The sequence below is a fragment of the Maylandia zebra genome, linkage group LG7 (assembly GCF_041146795.1).
Source record: "Maylandia zebra isolate NMK-2024a linkage group LG7, Mzebra_GT3a, whole genome shotgun sequence".
In the NCBI taxonomy this organism is placed as follows: domain Eukaryota; kingdom Metazoa; phylum Chordata; class Actinopteri; order Cichliformes; family Cichlidae; genus Maylandia; species Maylandia zebra.
In genome coordinates, this window is record NC_135173.1 from 719,575 (window position 1) to 740,000 (window position 20,426).

The following is a 20,426-nucleotide window of genomic DNA, read 5'->3' on the forward strand; positions in this document are numbered from 1 at the left end:
GGCCGTGAGAGTTGAGGCTCAGGTGTGAAATTTATCGTTTTCAGGGTTTTATCGAACCCCATGTTGTAGTTGTGTGTCTTATTTTGAAAGAACTATTTACACGTCACCATAGCGACCATAGAGCATTAAGGGGAAGAGAGGAGGATGTTACTCTCAATGTTGTTGGCGCATTTCAGGAGGACACTGCTAATAAAGTTACACAATTACACAGTGAATTCAGTGAGTTTGATATTATATTTACTAAATCCCACAGTTTTTGTCTCGGTCGGATCATTTTATTTTGTTGTATTTATCCGTCACACCTTAACCTCCTAGGCCCTTTTGCTCTACAAGGGCCTGATATCCACTTACAAGTAGGGATGGGTATCGTTTAGGTTTTATCCGATACCAGTACGAAACCGGTACTTTTGAAACGGTGCCGGTGCTTAAAGAATGGAGAACACACACTTTGTCCAAAAACCTCTCATGTTCAGCCGTTTTTTTGTAAAAAGATAACAATGTTAGCCTTTTCTGCAGCTATAGAGCATATATGGCATCACTCTATCAAACAAGAGGACAGCCGCATGTAACTACGACGGTGTTTGCTAGTTCACCTTACATGCATTAATGTAATAAAGTGGTTAGCCTACTCAATGTAAATTACACTCGAACAACATTAAGCTACTCACGCAGAGAAGAACGGCTGCTGCTGCATCATCATCCTCATCATTTCTGCTACACTGGCAGGGCTAGGGGCCTGGACTCTCCTCTTCGGGTTCTTGGGGGATGTTGCTAACTCCGGGTCATAACAGGCACCACACCCGCAGTAGATGTGCTTGGTGTGAGGTCTCGCAGCAAGCTATCAAATACGGCGCATTTCTGGGCTTTTAAAAAGACGCTATGCGTCGCCAGGTGTTTCATCAGATTCGAGGTGTTACCTCCTTTGACAGTATCACAGTATCAGCTTAAAGCACTTGTTGCTGCTGAGTTTGCATCTTTTGCTGTGAAGTACAGCCAGACTTTTGACCGCTTCGCCTTGGGCATTTTTAATCTGTAGCTCTGCTCTAAAAGAACGTATGTACCTGGCCCCGCCTACTACACTCGCAAAGATAAAATGATTGGCTAGAATCCAAAGTGTGTGACATCTCAGGGAAAAAAAATGCACCAAAATAAAGCACCGAAATGTGCGCTGTTTTTCGGTCTGGTTACTACCGTTTATGTCAGAACCATGGCATGGCACCGGACACCGGTACCCTTCCCTACTTACGAGGACATTATACTGCTACAGTTCTACCAAAATTTTAGACGAATATCCTCATATGTGGCTCTTATTTTTCTTAAAAACAAAAATAAGGTAAAAATAAATAAATAAATAAAAATCTGGTAATTCTTTGTTTTTACATTCATCGGGCCCCAATATGCCCCAATATCAAAGAGAAATTAGAAATGCATGCCGTGGAAGAGTTTGGGTCTTGGGAGGTTAAAGGCCGATCCGTGAAAATATTGTCTGACATTGAACCGGTCCGTGGCCCAAAAAAGGTTGGGGACCGCTGCAAACTCAAGTGACACGCTTTACGACAGGACCTCAGAAAAAACAGTCAGAGACCAGATTTGGGCATCGACACGTCAAATCTGGTGTTCAAACTTATTTTTGAAAATATGTCTTTGAGGCTTTTAAGGTAAAATACCCCAAAAATACACAAAAGCCAAACACGATGGGATTCAGAGGAGGCACCTGGGAATTCAACTGCCAACCCAACAACAGATCATATATAACTACTATCCCTTTCAGATAAATTTGGATCGTTTGTTTTGATGGGAAAACCTTGAATAATTGTTTTATTTGAAAAGCTGAATAATATTTAAACACTCATTACACTCTCAACAGTCAAAGCAGCTAATTCAGCTAAGTCTGATACCTGACCTTGTCCTTACTACAGTCCAGGACATGTTTAGTGTTGGGCTGGGCAGATGTGAAAGCCTGTGTCCATAAAACCATAATTGTCTGCATGCTAACCTTTGGTGTGAGGAACAAGCTTTAAAAAAGGGCCTGGGTCACATCTTTGAAGGTTATGGTGGCTTTTTATTGTTTTATTGTTTGCCTGACCTACTTCCCTCTAGTATAAATAATAATAAACTTTACTGCCGAGTAACACTGTGTAACAGACCTATCTAAAGTTCAACAGCAGCTTGTGTTGCATCATAATACTACCCATATTTAAGCCTTGTGTACTATTTCTACCCAAAGTCAGCGCGCTAACTAAGCTCCGCTGTCACTAAGTGAGAGGGGATAAAGTGTCAGGACCCCAAAAGCATGTGTGATCCTCTTAACCATCAATCAGTGCTACACTCAACAACAACCACAGGCCAGTAAACACGGCCAGGTTCTCGATCAACATCATCCCTCCTACATCAGTGTCACCAAAATGTTATTACCGAACCGATTTTATGTGCTACACAGCGCTCAAAAAATCTGCCAAAAACTGTTTCAGTACGACTTTGCTGAGCTACGAAGCTGCACCGCTTGATGGATTGTCGGAGCATTACGGCTATCGTAGGCGGAGCCTCGCGGAGTGATACGTACTGTGCTTCAACATAGTATTACTGTATTGTGTGTGTATAACCTCTTTTTAAGTTGTGTGGATATTATACATGGTTATGCTGAGGATATGTCGGCCAGTTTCCACTGGAAATGCCTTTTGGTTAAACTGTCAACGAGGAATTTGCATTGCACTAATAAAGTTGTGGAGTTGTAAAGTATTTTTTAATTATATCGTCAGTTATATCGTTATCGCAAATTTTCAAATATATATATATATATATATATATATATATATATATATATATATCGTGATAAATTATTTTGCCATACTGCCCTGCCCTTGTGTCCACTCCAGGTCAGGAAGAAGCTGCTGCTCCGAGTGGAGGAGTTTGGGTGGGAGTTTAGTCCAGAAGGGGAAGGACTGGGGCAGCGATGCTGAAGAGAGAGCTGTATCATGGAAGGACAGGCCCCTGCACGGTATGTACCACCGGCAGATAGAGGAGGTGGCTGATATCCAGAAATCCTACCAGTGGCTGGACAAAGCTGGACTGAAAGACAGCACAGAGGCACTAATCATGGCAGCACAAGAACAAGCTCTGAGCACAAGATCCATAGAGGCTGGGGTCTATCACACCAGGCAAGACCCCAGGTGCAGGCTGTGTAAAGATGCCCCAGAGACAATCCAGCACATAACAGCAGGGTGCAAGATGCTAGCAGGCAAGGCATACATGGAACGCCATAACCAAGTGGCCGGCATAGTGTACAGGAACATCTGTGCCGAGTATAACCTAGAAGTCCCGAGGTCAAAATGGGAGATGCCCCCAAGGGTGGTGGAGAATGACCGAGCTAAGATCCTGTGGGACTTCCAGATACAGACGGACAAAATGGTGGTGGCTAACCAACCGGACATAGTGGTGGTAGACAAACAGAAGAAGACGGCCGTAGTGATCGATGTAGCGGTTCCCAATGACAGCAATATCAGGAAGAAGGAACACGAGAAGCTGGAGAAATACCAAGGGCTCAGAGAAGAGCTGGAGAGGATGTGGAGGGTGAAGGTAACGGTGGTCCCCGTGGTAATCGGAGCACTAGGTGCGGTGACTCCCAAGCTAGGCGAGTGGCTCCAGCAGATCCCGGGAACAACATCGGAGATCTCTGTCCAGAAGAGCGCAGTCCTGGGAACAGCTAAGATACTGCCGAGCTTGAAGGATAAACCGCCCGCAGGGGGCGTGCTGGGTGTTATATATATATATATATATATATATATATATATATATATATATATATATATATATATATATATATATATATATCCATCACCACCAATCACGGTGGGCTGCCTGGACCAAAACATGCCTGTTTTTTTTTTTTTTGTCCCAGTCAGATCTGGATGCAGCCAATAATAAGAATGCTCATTTAGCTGCATTTAGCCATTAAGATGTCTTCTGATCAGAATATTATACATGCGATTATTTAACAGCCTGTGTGTGATGTTCCGTTTACACACAGTATGCTAGCGATCACATGTTAGTAAACATGGCAGTCACACAATCATGTCAGTTGTTGCTCGTCCATTGGAGCTGTGATTTCTGAATCACACATCCACACAAACAGAAACCCAACTCTGGTCAAACATCTCTCGTACCTTACACCATCCATTTCTTTCCTAAATAACTTAAATAATCTCTCGTCTGTGAGTGGCTGTGTGCAGGTAAACCCATCTGGTTACATTAATGTGTAATGTTTGTGTTGCCTGGCAACAGCAGGAAAGAAAAACCCAAATATCAGAGCTGAGACGTTATCTCACTAATGTAATTGCATTGAATAACAGATCCAATTCCACTAATGGGGAAGGTGACTCTTACTCACAGTGACTAAAAATAGGACGCCTGGTGTCCCCAGGTTCCAGTAAAGTCAGGGGTGATGGCTGATTTTAAATGAAAACGAACGTTTTAATAAATCTTGAGGAGCCTTTTCAACGAGTTGCTCTGGGGCACAAATACGACAGGATTGCAAATATGAACCAAATTTACGTCACCAGGTATGTCACATGTGGAGATAGCGGTGCAAACCTTTTTTTCCTCTGATCATCATTCCTTTTTTTAGAAATTGTCAACAAGTTGCCAGCTTAGCTCGACCAGAGGCAATTAAAATGCTCAGTGAAGTGAGACGCAGGGCAGATGGTCAGGCAAAAAGTGGCACAAGCCAGCTTGATGCACAACTGGTAACACAGGTTGTCTTTGCTTAGGTCTGAGCCCCAGCGTGCCCACCCTCGTGCCAAAAGCAACGCATGTCCGCTGATGAAATAGCTCAATTTATCTTGTGCCTTAAATTGTTGCCATCTATTTCACCAATCAATAAACCGCAAAACGTGGAAGTGTTGAGGAGGCTCAACATCCCACTGTGAAAACCTGGATTTAATTATTTCCATAAGACACATTTACCTACAATGAGCTACGTATTGACTGATGTTTTTTTTAATGAAAGAAACAAATGCAGGAGGAGGGAAAATATTCAGGAAAACCACATCATACAAGAGCTGATGTCACAGGAGCTACACCTTGTTGTGATGGAGGTGTTGCCTGTCCCAACAGCGGTACTGGGAGTTTCTCCCACAGGGTTCAGACTGCTCCTTGGTTTTATCCTGCCAGGCAGTTTCTTTCCAGGTGCCTAATCAGACTTACCCGTCCTGGAAGACATAAGGTGAATTTAACCTCCTAGGACCTGCGTCCACATATGTGGACATCACAATTTGGGTTATTTAGACCAAAATAGTCAATTTTGCTCTACAAGGGCCTGATATCCACTTAGGAGGACATTATAGTGCTACTGTTCTATCGAAATTTTAAACGAATATCCTCATATGTGGATCTCATTTTTATTAGAAACAAAAATCAGGTAAAAAAAATAAAAAAAAATCTGGTAATTCTTTGTCTTTACATTCATCAGGTCCCAATCAGCCCAAATATCAAAGAGAAATTAAAAATGCTGCTGTGGAAGCGTTCAGGTCTGAGGAGGTTAAACTAGCGGGCAACAAAGAAAGCCAGCCACACTCTGGGCCGAGGACTAGACTGGAGGATTACTCCTGCAGACTCTGTCACACATCGATTTTGAACTGAACACCTGAAGGCAACAACTTCACTAGACTGTAAAAACTACTCATTAATCCTGTGGCAGCGTCAGGGACCAAGCAGTAAAGCATAAAGGACACAGGTGGTTTTAATTCAAAAAGGGGTTTTATTGACCCAAAAATATGAAAACATATTTAACAAAGCCAAAACTCAAACAGGCAGACCAATAAAAGAGGTCAACTCAATAGACTAAACTCAAGATAATAATTAACAAAACCTCAAACAAACATATGATAAACTGACCTCCTGAAATGACACACAGGGGAACTTAAATACTGGTCTAGCTAAACCAAATGACACACACGGGGGAAAACAAGCTGGCTGCCATATAACCAACTAATACAAAACAATGAAACAAACATGAAACACCCCCCAGGCAATGAAGCATGTGGTGCAATCCAATTAGGCTGTCAGTGGTACTTCAGGTCTCGCAGCCCTTTGCCACACCTTTTGCCAGACAGGAGAAGCCAACCCCCAGGTAACTCAAACAAAGAAAGATGTATTAATATAACATAAAACAGAACTTTGACCTTGCAAGGTTAATATGTGTGCACGCCATATAAACATTGGAAGGTGTGATGGAAAAATAAATACATTTAATAAAGAAACAATATTGAACAATAAGTAGAATATTTTAAAGTAGTGACTGTAAATTAAACTAAAGTGAATCAACGGGTGGTGAGGTGTGGAGCTTACCATGTGTGGCATGCCATCACAGGCAGGAAGGGCTTCGTCCCCACGACTGTGCCGTATCACACTGTCCACAGCACACGGGCATACATATTCACATGGTACAAAAACATATCACGATGTCATTGCTATACCATCGCCATGCTTTCCTGTTTCCACAGCAAGGAGACGAGCCCTGCATGGCCTCAGCCTCTGATGAAGATTTCATACGTAGTAAGGGAGCTACTTCAATAACAGAGCCCAGTACTTTTGCTCCAGTTACAGGCCATGTGTAACCGAAGCAGTGCTCAGCTGTACTCCATGTGACAGGAAGAGCAAACTGTGGAGCGACTGATGCAGTTATATGATTGAAAAGCAGGGCTTTAAAAGGCCAAGTTACTTTAGTCACTGTAAAATTAATGTGTTAAGCAATTCTTCTACATGGTTTATTGACAGGTTTTAGGGACAGCACTACCTGGGCTGCTTCTGTTCGACCTATGCTGTGTTACTCCTATTGCCATGACAGGAGTTCATCGAAAAAGGAGGATGAAGAACGCCTATCGTTTACGTACCCTGATAAAGGCTGCACCCGTTCAGTGGCTTTTTCTATATCATCACAAATCATTATCACAAATGTTCTTGAAAGGCTACATCGCCCTCCCTTACTCCGCCCTGATAGCTGACTGTAAGGTTTCTGGAGCCCTTTTAACACAAGTACTTTAGAAGAGTTGGAGAAAGAGCTGTGAGTACAGCGGCTTCATCCCCCTCCTGTTTAAACATGACGCCTATTAGAAACACGTTTGCTTAAAGGGAGGGTAATGGAGCAAAAGTGCTGAAGTGAATTAAATGATTAAGTATAAGATAAGTCCCCTTTGATTCAGGCCAAAACATGACGCCGTGTTGACGATGGTTACGCCTTTTAGCGCGTCCATCCAGGTGTCAGCTCGTCCCTTCTTCTAAAATATTTTTCACCTTTAGCAAAACAGAAAAACACAGAATGGGTTTGAAGGCCTGCATCACCATTCGGGCTGCACAATATGTAATGTTGATAATACGTTTTTTCATCACAATCCCCTGATTTTAGTGACAAAACTGTTTTGCTGTCACACAAACATAGCCCTACGTTTTCCATGTAGTGGGACACACCTGCTGATGCACAGATCTCTGCAGTAAAATAAATCAGTGCTCTACAAATAATGAATTTATCCATCTACTAAAAGCAGGAGATAAAGTTTTGCACCCCACTCATTGTACCTGCATGATGCATGTGACCAAGTAGGAACGTTTGACGGCCTTCTCTTTTTCCCAGTGTTTTGTGTACAGTGAAGTATCCCCACTCCTGTGTCCATTTTCCAGAAGTCTTCATCCCTCACCGTGTTTGCTGGACACTTATCGTTGGCCAGAGGGAATGCAGCTGCTTTGGTGATTTCAGTGCATCTGTGTGAGCTGGATGGACGTGCTGACGAGCTGCACTGGCTGATGTTGGACTTTTCACATTAGCAACCGCCACAGTGTTTTTCTTGGCTTTAATGCATTTGTTGTACTGCAGTCAGTGGTGTGTAACTTAGTCGTGTTGCTTTGCAGACCCACAGCAATCTTTGCACATTATTTCATCTTGGTTGGTCACTTCCCATAAATCCAAAGTATTTCCAAACAACGGATGGCGATCTGCTTCGAGTTCCAAGTTCTTCTCCTTTAGCTGTGATTTTTGTTTCGATGCTCTGTTGTGTATCCGTCTTATCTAGTCGCCATTCAGGAAACTTTAAGCTTTCATTGGCACACGTCATTCGATCATGTTCGTTTAGTTGTGGGAAGCCTAAATGGTGACTGATTGTCCTAAAACTACCAGAATTGCCCTAGAGCTGGGAAATTGGGATTGTTTGATCACTCTTCACTTACATGTACAAGCTTGTAATCATGGGGCAAGAAATGATGTGAGACAGACGGGAGGTCGGTCACTGACACCCACCTATCCGTGCAGGACATTTCACTTTGAAAGCATGGATAGGAACATACTCCCTGAGTGGGCCTTCAGTAAGAAAAAGTCTGAGGTTTGTTAACATGCATAAATGTCTGAGCGGAACAGCGTGTGCACGAGCTTAACAGAGGCCTGAGACAGAGGTACTTCAACCATGCGAGCATGGTGGGGGGGTCAGTCAGCTGAAACTTGTGCCCCCCCCACCTTTAGACATTAGGCCTTCACAGTACGTTAATGCAATAATTCACTGTCTGCTGCACAGTCTTTGTAGTAATTAGTCGTTAATTACATATCGCTGTTAAGTTTGTTAACGGGACTGCCATCAAAATAGTGACCCTCACCCTCACCACCATCATCATCATCCCCGCGTCTGTCAGCTCTGATGTCGCACTGTGGGCTGTTAGGCCTCCGCTGATGCACACAGACAGTAAGTCACACCAGCACTAACACCACCGAGGACAATAACGACGCTTTTACCTGGCGAGTACAGCCGTGCTAGCTGTCGGGCCCCGGCGTGCTGCGGTCCCCAGCGAGGCGCCGCGCTGCGTGCAGCCGCCCCATGCTCGTTGCCGTTCGGATCCTCCTCCGCCATGGACCGGTGCCTGATGTCGGTCTCGGAGAGTAGCGACGCCGCCATGACTCTCCCCGCTTTGGGCTTTCAGCTACAAGACATCCACCGTGGAGCTGTCCCGGGCGATAGTGTCACGGCCTCCGGCTGTCGCGGCGACCGAGCGGAGGAGGTAGGCTCAACCAATTGATGCTAGCTGGGATGTTACCGGAGCAGCCTCGTGCCACCCGGAAATACACACACGGACCTATTTCACGGGGCTGTACCCGCCACTGCTGTGAATGTGCACCAAACGACAACCGGACGGTTAAATGTACCGCGGTTTAGTTCCAAGTGTTCTGCTAAACAAACTTTATTTGTGCCTCCGCTGAAAAAAACAACAGGTCCTCAGAGTTCACCGAGCTGTCGTCAGCGTTAGGGACCGTCTGCGTTTGGCAGCGACGTCACAAAGTGAAAGTACGATCCGAGTACCTGCAGGTGCACAGGAGACTGTAGATCATGTATCTTTAAATATCCATACACACGTTTCTAATTGTTTTAACTGGTGTTGTAGCACTAATGATGGCGCAGTGGTTGTAAGGGTCCGGTGTCAGCATCTGTGGATGTGTTGGCTTCATCCCGCAGTCTTAACATGTGCGCCTCGGGTCATTTATAAACTGGGTGTAAATGATTGTCTGTGTCTCTGTGTTAGCCCTGTGATGGACGGGTGGCCTGCCCTAGTGCAGGAACAAATACGGTAGTTTTAAGGTAACAGTCAGCCAGACATTCAGGAGCTGGAGGACGAATAATAGGACAGATATAGAAATATATGTTTGTTTGTTTGTTTGTTTTTCTTATGAAAAAAGAGTGGAAACGTGCGCGTGTGTGCAGCTATCTCAAAATGCCTCTTGTTACTTATTAGTTGTTTCATATTATTTCTATTCACTTTAATTTAAAAACCAAAGTTTTTAAAAGCCTTTCCCGTTGGCATGTACTCGTCTCCCACCATCTGTGCTGCATTGGAATTCTCCCATTAGTTAATTAATGTCTGTGGTAATGGTAAAAAAACCCGCTGTGTGCAGTTAGTTTGGTTAGCTGACAAAAGGATAACATACATGTGGGCATACAAACCACATCCCAGTGAGTCTTTTAGAAGTAAAACTGAAAGTGTTCAAGGCTGCACAAGGCCAAACAGTTCAGGAACCAGGATGAGTGAGTGTGATCTCCAGTCCCTCAGACTACACTGCTCTAAGAATGGGTGCAGTTCTGTAGGGTCACAGTTCATCGCTGTATCCACAAATTCAGGTTAATACTGAACCGTGTAATTTTAAAAAAGGACATAAACGAGATGACGAAACATTACTGCCTTCTCTGGTCACAGACTTGATGAACAGTAATCAGGCACAATATTGTCTGACAGATCGATATTCTTTTTAGGAACACCTGATAAAATAACACATTGATTCGTGCCATATAAAAAGTGAGACATGTCAATTCAGATTCTTTGTCAAATATACACTAACGAATCATTTTACATCAGCAGCCTAACCACTGTCATGATAATAAATACTAGTTAATCTATAGCACCAAATCATCAGCCAGTCACCTGTGAGCTACAACATGGCAGAGCTGCCTGTCACCTGACAAACAGGACATACATGACAAGAAGAATAAAATGTGGAGCTGCTTCAGTGTTTCTGTCACTTTGTGCAGATCTTGACTCGTCAGTAATGTTTGTAGGCTGAGTGCATTTTAAAACTGTGCAAACTGCACTACAAGGTGGAATATTTGCAAAATCCTGACTACATCATGATATTTTGTCTCAAAAATGAACCCTATGAATACGTCAGTGCCATTAGGATGAAATTATTGTGTCACCAACATGTTAACGTTAGACATATAATTCTAACAGCCTCTGTAAACTAATATCCGGGCTGCTCGAGGCTCTGTTTTCTCTGACAGTTTCAATCAAAATTAGAAACGCTGCTCTGAGACTGAGAGAACTAACAGTGCTGCCTGCTGTGCAAACACGTTATTCATGGTTACGTACAGTTTTAGACTGATGTGGGCCAAAGCCTAGCACAGCCTGTAACGTTATTGTGACACATTTTATGAGTGAACTTGGCTTTAAGTGACTGACAGGTTTCTTTGAAAAACACTTTCTTATATCCAGCTTCTTCCTCTTTGCTGCCGTCCTCCTCTCCTCCTCGCAGCGCAGGCTTGCCGCTACTGAAACTAAACAGAGCTCCCTGAAAGGCTCAGCCAATCACATTGGCCATATTTGTCACATGACGTAGGACTCCAGTAGAGCACGTAATTTAACCCTTTCTGCTCCGCTGGGTGAATGAGACGCTGACAGATCGTTTTTTTTTCTATCGGGTTTGATTTTCTTTACTCAAAGAGATCAAATTATTGGTGGGGACACGTCCCTTCCGTCCATGCCAAATCTACACCCTTGCTTGTCACCCATTGGATTATTTCTGGAGACATTTTTAATGCTGGCTTCAAGTGCAGTTATTCTAAGAAGGAAACAAAACTGTGCAAAGTTTATGAAACGTTACTGCATTACTAATATCAACTAGAAGTGAAAAAATGATGAACCTCTCACTCCTTTATATTTTGCATCCAAACAGCCGTACCTTTTCAAATTAAAGTCTGCTAATAGTTCTTTTTGAAAGTCTTTCGAAGTTCTAGACATCAGCTGCTTTTTCACTCATATTCAGTCCTCGTGCTGGATTTTTGTTTGTTTAGAGCATAAAAAGGCAGTTAATTGAAAGGATGAACCAGTGTTGTGTCTTCACATAACAACATTAGGCACGTTGTTTCTAGTGCCCTGGTGCAAAAACACATGGAAAAATCTGAAAAGATGCAAAAGACAACAGACTGACAGGCATAAAATAGAAGTGTTGCACCAACAAGGTGATTCCCAAAGAACTGTTAGCTAAACACCTGCTATATCTCAGCGTGATGTGCAGTTTGCCCTTCAGAAAATATGAACGACCTGGACAGTTGGAGGAAAAAGAAGAAGTGGCATGTCTAAGAGAATATTTGCGCCAGGTGAACAATATCTGGAAGTCATGAGAGAAAATTCAGCAAAGACCTGACATGGATTCAGAGACGCATCTGGCCCTTCAGCTGATCCATCTCCTCTTCATCAGAAATGGTCTCAGTGGGAGGGTGGCTGTGAAGAAGCCATCCATAAGGAAGGAGCACACAAAGGCTGAGGTGTGCCAAATTACACAAGAGCCAGGCTGAAACTCGGTGGCTACAGATCCTATGGAGTAATTCATCTGTGTTCAAAATATTGGAGGGAGGGGACCATCAGAGAACTATAACTGTGGGTGTCAGTGGAGGATCGGGCGTGGTTTGGGGCTGATGTTGGGGAAGTTGTTTGAATGATCAATGCAGAAAAGTGCAGCCAGATTTTGATCCATCATGCAACACCATGTGGAAAGAATCTAAATATTTTAGCACAACAATGATCCCAAACAGAGTATATTTACATGTGTGCTTCCCCATGTTTCAGTACAAATAAAAAGAAATGAGGGGCAACTCAAGACTTTTGCACAGTGCTACATGATTTCAACACACATCAATTCCATTGTAAAAAGTCACTGTGGGTCAGCAGAGGAAAAGCTTGATGAAAGCAGCTGTGTTAAACTGTCAGTGCAGCCGGTACGAGGTGCAGAGCGAACGGCTCCACGGCCCTTTTTGAACGGAGCCTTCGGCCTCGTTGTCCCATTCTTTCAGCCCACACGCACTGCATGCTCGAGACACGCACACCAAACCACAATATCTGTACGTGGTCATCACCAGTGAGACGTGTATGATTCTCAGCCGTGTCAGGCTAATTATCTTACAATGCGCACTGCTGCTGTTGATAAGTGTGGTCATCATAAACCTCGTTCTTGTGTGCGTGACCTTAGATGAAACTCGACACAGATGGTCCACTGTGCCTTTTTTCAAACAGATCTATTCACAGAGGATTGTTGCCAGGTGTGATCAGTCCAGCTATCACCTTGTGCCTGAGCATAACGATAAAGGCCAGATTATGCCGTAGTCGCTTGTCTTTGTGCGCCGAGCCGAATGGCTGCATCGTTTCCAGCGCAGTTCTTGGTCACTCTCTGTGTCGCAATATCAGCAAACACAGCACCCAAGCAAACTCATAAATCACATCACACAGCAATTCTTTATTTGTCATTTATTTATTCCTTTCATCTTTTTTCTGTACTAGATTATTGCAATCTGGTTAATTCACATTCAAAAAGCAGTCGTTGACCAGACGCATTGAAATCGATGATATTTATTTTTTTACAATAACCATTATAGGCCCCATAGAGACTGGAAAACCCAATCCAAAAAAAGAAACATCTGTATGGTTTTCTGCACTTTATTTTTGTTTTCATGTCTTTTTGTTTTCATAGTAATTACAAAAAGGAAAAATATATATAACAATAATCATAAAAAGGATCGTTTTAGGTAGCGGTTTAGGAATATTACGACTGGCAAACAATCACAACACAGCACAAGTACCTACTTACTGCAAGAAATGAAAGGTACAAAAATGAAAACAAAAGCAAAGAAGCGCATATGGAAAAGGAAAAATCAAAGAAAACGGCACCTATGAAGTCGAATACAATAAGCGACCGAGGGGACGAGAAAGTACAGTCTATGAAAAAGCAAAACAAAAAAATCCCAAAACAAAGGCTGTTTTCTTGCTTTTTTCCTTTTCTATTCATTAAAAAATAAAATAAATTGCATGACCTGGGGAGTGATTGGTGGGAGGGGGGAGACGGGGCGGACGAAGAAGCTGGTGGGGGTTTTGGCGGGACAATAAAAAATACTGCACGTACAATACCTTGGTTCTCTTTCCTCCAGCTAGCGCTCACTGCTTTCCTCACCCACTTTTTCCTTTCTTTATTTAATAGCATATCCCATTAATATTCCTTTCCCCCGCTGCTCCTAATAGCCGCGCCCAGTGGCGCGATCGTTAGAGTTTTACATGTGAGTAGCAAATGACACTTTGATTGGCTGTGATGTGGAGATGGGGGTCCCCCGCCGGCTCTGGGTCGGGGGCCCCGGCTGAGCTGCGAGATCCTGCCGAGCCTCGGTCTCACTGCGCGTGCTGACTCAGTGTGTGGTTCTGCAGGGAGAGGGCGAGAGGGAGAGATAGGGAGAAAAAGTGAGAACACATGATGAGAGAAATAATGGGCTACATGAGCGGAGTGCTTTCCACTTGCCCCCCCACCCAATAATAGAGCAGAAACACAGCCGCCTCCCACAGCACAGACAGCGAGGCCTCCTCGCTCCTCCATACGCCGGCTGACGAAAGACGAGAACGGGAGAGAAACGACTCTGCGACATACCGGTCGGTGCAGCACAGAGCCTCACGTATGCTAACGGGAAAACAACCGAGGGAAAAGAAAAATGGCAGTTTGAAAGCAATTTAAACACCAAGCTCAACACGCGGCCAACAATAGATCCGCCATTTTTGCAGATGGAATAGGAAGTCCGTAGGACCAACTCAAGACCGTGTAGTGTTTGGAGCGCCCCGGTTTGTTTGTCAGGGCCTTGAAACCCTCGTAGCTTTTCATATTGTGATTCATATTTTACAGAAAGTGTCGCCATGACTCAGAGACACGTTCACATCATTACATCATCACAGTGCAAAAAGAAAAATACACTTTTTTTCAAAATGAAAATTCACACCAGCTCAAAGAGAGACCGAAGACGTGACCTCGAGGTCAAAACAGAGACGATGGAGACGATGGACTGAGGCTGAGCAGCATGACGGTGGATGTACGGCACAGTTTATCTTAATGGAAAACTAGATGCACACGTAAAGGTAAGCTGGAGCGCGCACAACTCTCACTGGGGATGTTAAACACACACAGAAACATGCTTTGTGTTCTCGTGAACATGAACACACACATACAGAGTCCGTCCTCCGTTCCATATCAGAGACAAACTGAACCCCTGATAATCTGGATTTGCCAGTTTTGGAATTTAGCATAACATCTAGAGCTGGGGAGTTAGAGTGTGTGTGTGTGTGTGTGTGTGTGTGTGTGTGTGTGTGTGTGTGTGTGTGTGTGTGTGTGGAGATGACTGGAAAGATCTTTTTGGAAATGAGTGCGTGTATCAGAGAAAATTCCACTAGGATTTTTTCCTCCTCCTCATTTTCCCTGGATGTTACCGCTTTCTCCCTGTGAAATTTTCTCTCTCTCACACACACACACACACACACACACACACACACACACACACACACACACACACACACACACACACACACACACACACAAACATACAATTCCCAGTGAGATCTTCCCAATCAACGCCCCCACCCCCACCCTTCGCCACCACTAAAAGCAGCTTTCTCAGATTAATCGTTGTGTCTCACAGATAGGCCCCACTATGGAGAGAAAAAAAGACAAAAAAGAGGAGGGGATGGGGGGGTGAAGGGAACAGCGAGGCGAGGATGTGGATGGGGACAGAAATGTGAAGGATTATACGTGCTTTGGGGTTGATAAATACTTATTTGTCATTCTATGGCCCTTATCTTGCTGCGCATGTTTTGTTGAGCCCTTTGGTGTGTGTGTGTGTGTGTGTGTGTGTGTGTGTGTGTGTGTGTGTGTGTGTGTGTGTGTGTGTGTGTGTGTGTGTGTGAGAGAGAGAGACAGAGGCTATGTGTGTGCTGTATGACTGTGTATGTCCGTTTAAGAGTCTCTGTCACTCGGCTTTAGAGGCCAAGCTGCCCTGTCCAGAGAAAAGCAAAGGGTATTAATGCCCTACACTGGAGAGCCTTCCCCACACACACACACACACACACACACACACACACACACACACACACACACACACACACACACACACACACACACACACACGCAGGGTTTTACAGAAATGGATGAGCATATGAGGAATATAACGAACGGGACAGTGAAAAACAAGTGTGCGTGTGTGTGTGTGAGTGTGTGTGTGAGTGTGTGTGTGTGAGTGTGTGTGTGAGTGTGTGTGTGTGAGTGTGTGTGTGAGTGTGTGTGTGTGAGTGCGTGTGTGTGTGTGTGTGAGTGTGTGAAGGACTCTAGTGAGGAGGGAGAGCTCACTGGGAGCCACTGACCCCATTATGATAGAGAAACCCTCCTCTCCCTCTCCCTCTCCCTCTCTCTCCGCCCAACTACTGCGGCTCACTCTGTCGGCCTCGCTCGTCCTCTGCCTCTCTGCCAAACTGGCTGCATTTCCTCTTCCCACCAGAAGAGGTCAGGCTAACTCCTCTTTACAAGACAGAGAGGAGAATTTGGCCACTGCTCATGTGTCCAGTGTTCACTTGTTCATTTCCAAAAGGACCGTGCATATCTGGTTTTTGTCTCATATATGAGGCCGTATATGAGACATTAAAAAGGGGAGTGGAGACGAGGAAGAAAAGTAAATATGATCCGGTTGTAGGAGGATCAAAAGTAGGAACAAGGAAAGCAGAATGGAACTAAAGAGGAAAAGAGAGTGTGTTTTCCCTCAGGTTCTTTGGGTCCAACTGCTGCTGTATTGATTTGTAGATGGAGAAACGGATGAAAAGGAAGGACAGAGGACGAGGAGGGAGGAACAGAGGGAGGGAGGCTGCGGTCGCTCCCCAGAGGGCCTCACGGCGCTGCAAAGGACTGCTGGAAATAGACCAAAGGAGAGGGGCAAGGAAAGGAGGAAAGAAAAGAGAGGGAGGCATCAGGGAGGAAGGAAATGAAGAGACGGATGACAGTCTGACACGCTTCGTACGACACACTCCCCGACAACTCCTCTTCATTTACACAGTAGTCAGGGGTTTGCTATCGATTATGCAGCCCTGTAATCAATCAGTGTGTGTGTGTGTGTGTGTGTGTGTGTGTGTGTGTGTGTCACAGTGTGAGATCTGCTCTACAGCAGAGTAATTGAAATATTCCACAGAAAGAGGGTGACAGAGGAAGGTGCGAGTGGAGAGAATGAGGATGTTTGAAGTTTATTTAAGAATTTACAAAGAAACTCCACCTGTGTTATTTTCAGAATAAAAGCTTTTCAGAAAAGTGAACAGAGTTTGTCCCCTAAATTTTAGGAACGTTTTAAAGTGAAACAGCTGAACCGACATTTGTAGTCACAGTAATTTATAATATTTTAAACTGAGGAAACAAGGACGGCATAAATAAAAGCAAAAGTCTGTTGCTATGTAAAAGTTTTTAAGCTGCTTTTTTACTTTTTGGTATATTTTACTGCAAATTTCCTGAAAGGTTTGATTTAAAATGTGAATTCAGAATTTTATTTGATCTTTTAACCGAGGACATTGGAGACGTAGCAAGAACCCAGACGGGCCCAGTCGATACACAGGACTGTCAGACTGCTTAGAGAGAGCGAGGCTAAAGCCTGCAGAGCCACGGGCCCGGGGGAAATATGGCCCTGTCGCATTACCCACACTGACACACACAAACAGGAACAGATTCATAGACTTGCACTCACGGCTAAGGCCACATGCACGTACACACACACACACACACACACACACACCAAGGAAAAAACAAAAACAAGCAGAACAGAAAACTAGAATATACACACAAGAACACACAGCCTCATGGGGAACAGATAGAGATAAGAGAAAATCTAATCCTATCTGCTGCCTACACCATTACGCACACACAAAAATGGGGGGGTGCCTTTGTGTTGAGTTATAGAGGGGGGAGGAGCGCCACCGCCGTCTCTAATATGTACGTGTATGCACAGGCGCGTGATGGTTGTTAAGCCCGGTCAGCCTGATGCAGAGAGAACAGTGGAGGAGGAGAAGCCTGCGCAGCTGCAGCGTTTCTTCGGCTGAATCAGTCCGAGGTGCAAACCTCCAGGTACGGTCGCACACTTTGCTGTTCTGTGATGATGTAACAGGTGCACTCTGAAAAGCAGGTGCCAAGTGTGTAATAGTCACAGGAAGAGGAAGCACTGCTGTTGGAACAATGCCGTGTGTCTGTGTGTGTGTGTCTGTGTGTGCTGCCTCCACAGATGAGTGTGTGTGTGTGTGTGTGTGTGTGTGTGTGTGTGTGTGTGTGTGTGTGTGTGTGTCTGTGTGTGCTGCCTCCACAGATGAGTGTGTGTGTGTGTGTGTGTGTGTGTGTGTGTGTGTGTGTGTGTGTGTGTGTGTGTGTGTGTGTGTGTGTCTGTGTGTGCTGCCTCCACAGATGAGTGTGTGTGTGTGTGTGTGTGTGTGTGTGTGTGTGCGTGCGTGCGCGGGGGTAAATGGAAGCAGTCCACATGCTGTGTGTGTGTGTGTGTGTGTGCGTGTGTGTGCGTGCATGCATGCATGTGTGCGCGCGCGGGGGAAGCAGTCCACATGCTGTGTGTGTGTCTGTGTGTGCTGCCTCCACAGATGAGTGTGTGTGTGTGCGCGCCCCATCTCTGTTGCTGTTTTTAACACCAAATGAAAAATCACCTCAGTCGTCTTGTGCTCTTCTTCGGGTTCAGTGTATTTATAGCTCCGAGCTGACACTCCTCCAACAGCATCCGTGTCTGTGTGTCTGCGACGAGCAGATGGGCCGTCTTAGTCCTCTTCCTCTGCTCCCTGGCTCGTCTTTAGCCCCACCTGTCCAGGACAGGATGCTGCCTCGGGAGCAGATCAAAAATAAACGCACCCCCTGCCCTTAACGCCCCGCCGACATGTATTCCCTGCTCTCCTTCTGCTTTTCCATCCCTCAGTCTTATGTCTCTCTAGCTCTTCCTCCTATTGTAAAGAACACACGATTGTCAAATGATCAGAAAGACCTCCTTTACTGCCGTCTCTTTCCAAGTCACGATGACCACCCCCACTACACTGTCACCACACCCAGGGTGACTCCTCTGACCGTGTCCTGTTTGGAGGGCTCCCTCCCTTTCTTCCTCCCACGGGGACGTCCCCTCTCCTGTTGCTCCTGGCCCATGCAGCCAGGCTTGGACCGGTACGCGAAACCCAAAATACACTCACAGCATGAAGGGCACGCACAAACACAACGTCAAAGACAAACACGATTGACTCTCCACCAGATTCGCAGCAAAGGTGGCGCCTCCCTGCTGGAAGCTGTTACACAAAGTAGGAAGTGACCTCACCTCCAGCAGAAATAACCGATCATTCCCGAGCACTGCACAACACATCTGAGTCACACCATTACGGAGACAAACATGTGCTGCTTCAAGTGAACCATGGCTCTCGTCCTCACGCACACAGCGCGCTCTCAGTGCTGAGGAATGCAGCGCTCACACACGGCAAAGTTTAGTGCCAGATGACCACTGCTTAACAAAACACAGAAATATCCTCACTAACACGCACGCACACAAAATGTCAACAGACAAGCAAATAAATGGAAAGGGAGAGGTTAAATAAATGCACGCACACGATTCAGCCGATATATGCGCTCGCAATTCAGCAGAGCGTGCTGGTCGTATTACCGCACACGCCCAAACCACATGAAGCCCTGACCAAAGATTAACCGAAAAATAATGGATGAAAGGTGAGAGGAAAGGGTTGAAGCCACAGATGACGAAATGGGGATATAAGTGAATGCAAAGCTGCAGATGAAGACGACTGAACAGAAGCTGTTAATAAATATCAGATAATCAAGAAAGTCCCATTTATCTGAGTGTTGAGGAGCAGAGAGAGAAAACGTGTGTGGCAAACAAACCAACCAAACAATAGTTTTTATGCTTCATTTTAACGACTTAAGTAATGAACATCTAACAGGCTGAATCTCCCAATTTAACCAATAAAATATGCTCCAACCCACGAGCTTCATATTTACTATGGGCTTTCTTTCTGTGCACTGTATTTAAAGTTACTCCAGCTGTGGCTTTTAGTCTAAAAATGAACCACATCTGTAAAGCTGACACATGGAAATGAAATGCGAGGACGCAGCTTCTCTGTTGTGAATATTTGCTGGTGTGTGACAGTAAACTGAACATGTTTGACTCATCAGCTGCTGCTGCTGAAGAAACGTCTGTGAATGAAATAAGTGAAAAAGCCGGGACACTCTGTAACAACTCCAAACTGCTACAATCAGCTGATGCATTCAAAACGTACTTAAAATGTTTCTGAGCCAGTTTACATGTAAAAGCAGTGAAGAGTGAACGAGAGGAGAAGACTGTGGTCAAACTATCACTGATGGCTGACGTAATAATGTCCCAGAGTATCTGCCACAGTGTGTTTTGGCAGAGCTGCTACAGCACAACACTACAGTGCCTCTTCTGTTCTATGACACATTGCTGCTGTTTACCTGTCTCTCACACACACACACACACACACACACACACACACACACACACACACACACACACACACACACACACACACACACCAAATGACAGGAACCTGGTCCAAGCTGTTAGGACCCCTCCAGGCGTTGGCTCACATAGTGTCCGTTGTATTTGTCGCTCCACTTCATGTGCATCCATTTGTTTATCGCACCACATCAAAGTGACTTCGTGGTGGTGACTACGGCCTCTGTGACTGCTGCTGCCGATGCCTTCGACTGTTTTACGATTTTACATTCGTGAAAGCATAAATGGGAACGCGTACAGGTGTGCCCTCACCCCTCATGGACATCCTTCTAT

At 44.9% G+C, this 20,426-nt stretch overlaps 2 protein-coding genes and 1 long non-coding RNA gene across 4 annotated transcripts in view; all 3 read right to left on the minus strand.

Annotated features, from left to right (window-relative positions):
- The window catches only part of peds1a (plasmanylethanolamine desaturase 1a), a 61,244-nt gene extending 51,933 nt beyond the window's left edge, over nt 1–9,311 (minus strand). The window contains exon 1 of the mRNA XM_004569183.5: nt 8,774–9,311. Within this exon, the coding sequence (XP_004569240.1) occupies nt 8,774–8,933 (160 nt within the window). The 5' untranslated portion in view covers nt 8,934–9,311. The remainder of the gene's footprint in view (nt 1–8,773) is intronic.
- Nucleotides 5,736–8,767, minus strand: LOC143419308 (uncharacterized). Its single transcript, XR_013099251.1, has 2 exons — nt 7,573–8,767; nt 5,736–7,290 (listed from the first exon to the last, which is right to left on the minus strand). It is a non-coding gene; the product is annotated as an uncharacterized LOC143419308 (long non-coding RNA).
- A 3,906-nt stretch (nt 9,312–13,217) lies between the features above and the next one.
- znf423 (zinc finger protein 423) overlaps nt 13,218–20,426 on the minus strand; it is a 130,317-nt gene continuing 123,108 nt past the window's right edge. For both annotated transcript variants that reach the window (XM_004569182.4, XM_004569181.4), the window contains one exon: nt 13,218–13,986. In XM_004569182.4, coding sequence (XP_004569239.1) covers nt 13,957–13,986 — 30 coding nt within the window. In that variant the 3' untranslated portion in view covers nt 13,218–13,956. The remainder of the gene's footprint in view (nt 13,987–20,426) is intronic.